This window comes from Pundamilia nyererei, unplaced genomic scaffold (assembly GCF_000239375.1).
Source record: "Pundamilia nyererei isolate P.nyererei 1_Seehausen unplaced genomic scaffold, PunNye1.0 scaffold00789, whole genome shotgun sequence".
Taxonomy (NCBI): Eukaryota; Metazoa; Chordata; class Actinopteri; order Cichliformes; family Cichlidae; genus Pundamilia; species Pundamilia nyererei.
The window spans coordinates 38,357-43,195 of NW_005188190.1; the positions used below are offsets into that span (position 1 = coordinate 38,357).

At 35.2% G+C, this 4,839-nt stretch overlaps 1 protein-coding gene across 1 annotated transcript in view; it reads right to left on the reverse strand.

Annotated features, from left to right (window-relative positions):
* LOC102196912 (uncharacterized) overlaps nucleotides 1-4,245 on the reverse strand; it is a 9,085-nt gene extending 4,840 nt beyond the window's left edge. Inside the window, exons 1-9 of the mRNA XM_005754972.1 lie at nucleotides 4,179-4,245; nucleotides 3,831-3,943; nucleotides 3,531-3,566; nucleotides 3,356-3,380; nucleotides 3,127-3,213; nucleotides 2,465-2,552; nucleotides 1,308-1,524; nucleotides 965-1,186; nucleotides 5-173 (exon numbers count right to left, since the gene is read on the reverse strand). Of these exons, the coding sequence (XP_005755029.1) occupies nucleotides 5-173; nucleotides 965-1,186; nucleotides 1,308-1,524; nucleotides 2,465-2,552; nucleotides 3,127-3,213; nucleotides 3,356-3,380; nucleotides 3,531-3,566; nucleotides 3,831-3,943; nucleotides 4,179-4,245 (1,024 nt within the window). The remainder of the gene's footprint in view (nucleotides 1-4; nucleotides 174-964; nucleotides 1,187-1,307; nucleotides 1,525-2,464; nucleotides 2,553-3,126; nucleotides 3,214-3,355; nucleotides 3,381-3,530; nucleotides 3,567-3,830; nucleotides 3,944-4,178) is intronic.
* Between the last annotated feature and the right edge of the window lie 594 nt (nucleotides 4,246-4,839).

Sequence of the window (4,839 nt, forward strand, 5' to 3'; positions counted from 1 at the left end):
TCACCATTTCCAGGAAGGTCCACAAGTGTGACATGCTGGAGAAGAGGATTGTTTGGCACCCTGACAGTCACACACTTCACTAGTGGCCAAAACCATGTTTTTCCTTCATTGCCTTCTCCTTGTTTTGAATCACTTCTTGTGTATTTGACAACTTTTGCACAGAGTTCATTAGCCTGCAATCAAGAACAAAAGTAAAGTAGTGCCGTTTAATTTCAGTCCTCAATGCAAGTGCTTTACAAAAACCATCAAAAAGTCAGTGACATAAAAGATGACAAAAGAACAATTAATTAAAGAAACTGGATCACTAAAGCTGGAGTAATTAGTTTTTACATTTTAGATTTAAATGATCAGATTGTGTACAAGTATGTCTATCACAGAAGTATGGGATAATGTAGCTTCCCCTTGTTTTATATTATACCAAGACAGTTCCCCACTCTGAGGGGTACTGAGGGGGAATTCAGGTAACGGTAATTTCTATGGAAATTGTTGCTTTCTTGAACTGTTTAAAACGATCAACCAAAAAGGATCATTGCCAGCCACAATTAAAATGTATTTAAGAAGTTATTTAGGAAAAGTTTTATATTCTTTATAACTAGTATTGCTCTTAGCAGAAACAACTTTATGTGGGCATGTTGTATAGTTGTCCACAAATTTGAGACATTAAAAAGCTACTTTACACTGCTCCCTTATTTAAAAGGGGGCACCTCTGCGAGTAACTCAGCATGTTTTGATTGACAGAGTTGTACGCCCTTTTGCCTTTCCTGATGCAACTGGCCGTCAGACATTAACTTGCTAAAATTTCTGGCCCCTTTGATTCACTTTTTGCCAAAGGTGCTCAGTAGTGGATTTCTATGAATAAATTTAAAAGTCGTTAAAAATTTAACATGTGAAAAAGCCAACTACTTAATTAATTTTGCTGTATATATATGATAGATATAATGTAATATGAGAGTTTTTGTCTTACCGATTCACATGTCAAAATCTTCCTCTTGGATTGGAGAAATTCTGGAATTGCTTTGAAATATTTGCTCTTCATGAGGTTTTCAGAAGACTTTTGTTTCCATTCTTCTCCATACACTGCTGACAGCTTTTCCACAGCATCATGATGATCATCATTATCTTCCATTTCGTGATCTCCATTTTTGCAAGAAAACTGATGAAATGACCACAACTCATCTTTCCACTCCTAAAATAACATTTTTACATATTATTTATTGAGGCATGTACCCAGCCTTAAGCCCCCAGAACTGCACTGTAACACATGATTTAGTTTTAAGTAAAAATGAAACTTTTATAATTCAATTTACCTCTTTTGTAATGAACTCAATTTCTGCCTCATACTTTGAGCTGTAGGTGTTAGCTTCCAATTTAATCATGACTGAGGTGCAGGCATTGATACTTCCTGAGGGTAAAAGATTCTTCTCTTCAATAATGGCATTTATCAAAGAGCTCTTTCCAGCCCCAGTTTTACCAAAGACACCAACCAGCTCCCTCTTGTCTGTCTCCAAATCACTGATTTTTTTCCTGTTGATCAAGATTTTAAATATGGGTTAAACGATTCAGTCATGAAAACATTTTCAAATGTAATTAAAAAGGTTTAAAACAATATTTTGACATCACTAACGCATAAAAGAATAGTGATAGTCATTATAGTATATATATCATTATAGAATATCCAAAGAATTATCATTAGACGTTTCAGTTTTATACACTTATTCAGCTCATTGTTTATTGTTGTTTTGGTTCATAGCTTCATTGTTTGTCAGCAAAAGTGCTGATGTTTCTGTTATTAGCTATTGGATGACATTTTTTTAAGTCTAAGTGGGATACACATTAAAAGTCAGATGTTCAAACCATACAAATTATAGATGATTTAATGCTTTAGTATCATTAAATCATCTATAATTTGTATGGTTGAACATCTGTTGTTGTTAGTCAGAAGTAAAACTTAACCTCCGAAGACCCGAACTCTTTCATGGCATGCATTTTTAATTTCTCTTTGCTATTTGGGCTGATTGGGACCTGATGAATGTAAAAACAAAGAATTATCAGATTTTTTCTTTTTACCTGAGTTTTGTTTCTAAAAAATTGGGATCCACATATGAGGACATTCGTTTTAATTTTGATAGAACAGTGTCAGTATAATGTCCTCGTAAGTGGATATCAGGCCCTTGTAGAGCAAAATTTAGTATTTTGGTCTAGACAACCCAAATTGTGATGTCTACATATGTGGACGCCAGGTCCTAGGAGGTTAAAAATAGATAAAGAAACCAACATACCAAACAGACTGACACTAGAAATAAATGGTTGAATATTGAACCAAAAGGATTTGAGACGAAGCTAAAAAATAAACTGATCCGTTTGTGAAACCTGCACATGGTCATGAGTGGAACCATGCACATACATTACAAAACATAAAAAACTAAGGCCCATTCATTAAAAAATATGAAAACTTAATACTCACTTCAAGAAAGCACAGAGTTTGTCTTGGTGATGTAGTCTGGCATGTGCAAATGTCATGATGCTTTTTGCATCAGACAGTATGACTGATTCTGTGGGCATGAAAGTAAAGAACTATTTAGCAGGACTTCTAAACTAGCATGTAGTCAATGTAAAGTCTCATAACAACAACAACAAAAAAACAACAAAAGATTTTGTTCACAAAATTCACAAAAAGTGTGAATTAGAGTATATCAGGAGCATAATGTGACAACTTACCGACAGACATTAATATACCATGCAACATGCTGACTGTTAAAATTTGATAGCAGCCCAAAGAAAAAGTAATTTCTAACACCAAAGCAGAAACTGACTGTGGCGGGCCGTGGGCGGCGGTGTTGCGACAGGGAAGGCAGAAGCACCTGTAATCGTAATCACTCTTCGCTAGCTTAAGAATGGTGTAGGGCCCTGTAATATTGTTGTTGTTGTCGTTGTTGTGGGTATGTGTGGAAGTGTATTAGAACAGCAACCATAGATAAAAGTATGTTGAAGAACGTAGAATTGTGGTCACGTCATGCCTCATTCCTGCCACGCCGACATTTTATATTTTGGAAAAATTGTCCTGCACAGAAATTTAACCCTATAGTGGCTTCAACTGTAAAATTGTTCAGAAAGAGTTGTAAATACCTGCAAATCCCGGCACAGACAGACGTTGTCGCTTAGCTGGTGGTTGTAACCTGCTGGCGTCACTTTGAAGATCAGATTTTCTCTTTCCTGATTGGACAAAAACAAAAGAGAAAGAACAAAAAAAGTTTCTCTCAGCATTGAAAGTTGTTCTCAAAGTTTGATTGTACAAAATAGTGCTGCCTTTAAAACAGATTAATGAGATGCAATAAATAAGATGCGTGTGTCTCACCTGTATCACTTGTGGATGGAAAGACCTGAGGATGAAATTTAGTTATACAGATAATTATTCAACCAGCAGATTGATGAATTAAGTTTTTAGATTCAGTCTCTATCAGCCAGAGGATGGAGCTTTACTTTGTCTCAGGCAGTTGGCCCAAATGTCTGAAATTCAGTATAATCCTTACCTGAGCCAAATCAGCTGCTTTTTGCTCCTGTTTACACTGCAGATAAGAAGTGCAAAGCTGTGTACAATATTGAGCACTTAAACATGTATTAAAAATGTCATTTGTCATATAGACACTAAATCGTAAGGCAACAAAACAACACAATTGAAAAGAAATGACTGTTTCCTGATTTGAGTTTTGTTATTCCCACAATCAAAAGCTTTTAAATCCAAATTAGTGAAGAATTAACAAAAATTCCACTACATACGGTATCAAGATAAACCTCTATGCACTAAAATAGAAATGATAGAAATTAATTACCTTTAACAGCCTGAGGTTCTTCTTGAATTTCACTCTTGGTCCAGCTTTTGTGATCACATGATCAATTTCTTCATCATCAAGATCATACAGACTTTCTGCATCAATTTTTTTATCTGCAGTTAAAGATAAAGTTGAAGAGATAAAGATTATTCTCAACTTGCTTGAGAAATTCTTGTTAAATGAGTGAAAGAGATGAATGCTCTTCAGTTTTAATTTAACCCACTTTTATGTCTAAAAACATTTTGTGCAGTATGGACAAAAATCTCAAGAATCTATGCTGTTTCAGAGTCAACAGATCACATCAGAATCAATATCTGTACCCATCAGGGATTCACGTTAATACTTTACCTTTAAATTTCTCCACCCACTCACTTAGCCCCCATTCAAGCAGTTTGTTTCTTACAAAATCATCCATGACGAAGAAATGAAACTGAAATATACAATTTAATATTTAACCAGACAGCACTGCTTTACAGATTAGATCTTTGTGATCAACTTCTCCATTAATACATATATAATCAGCGACACTGATATTAAATTAAAATTAAAAGTTCAAACTGCTTACCTTTTGTTAGAAGTAATGCTGGAAAAGGCTGCTGAGGGAGATGTGAGGGAAGCAATGAGACACAAACAGGGAACAGGCGGGAAAAATAAAAATCAAGCAAAAAGCAAAGTCCACAAACAGATACGATTAAAAACAAACTGGAACTGTGTGGCTCAGACTGCACAATTGCAACTGCTTCTATTCATATAATAGAAAGGCAAATCCAACATGAGTAAAGTGCCTGCAGGGAAAAGCAGAACTGATAACAGAGAAAAGCAGGAAGAGGTGGTGTTTGTGCAGAAGGGTGTGGCTGAAAGACAGGTAGCAACCTGCCAGACAGTGTTTTTTTTTGTCCTACACAACCCAAAGGGATAAAAGTTTACAAATGTTATGGGTTAAAAACAAGACAAAAACACTGTTTTATGTATACTTACAGTAAACTGGAAAACAAAACATTAAAAAAGA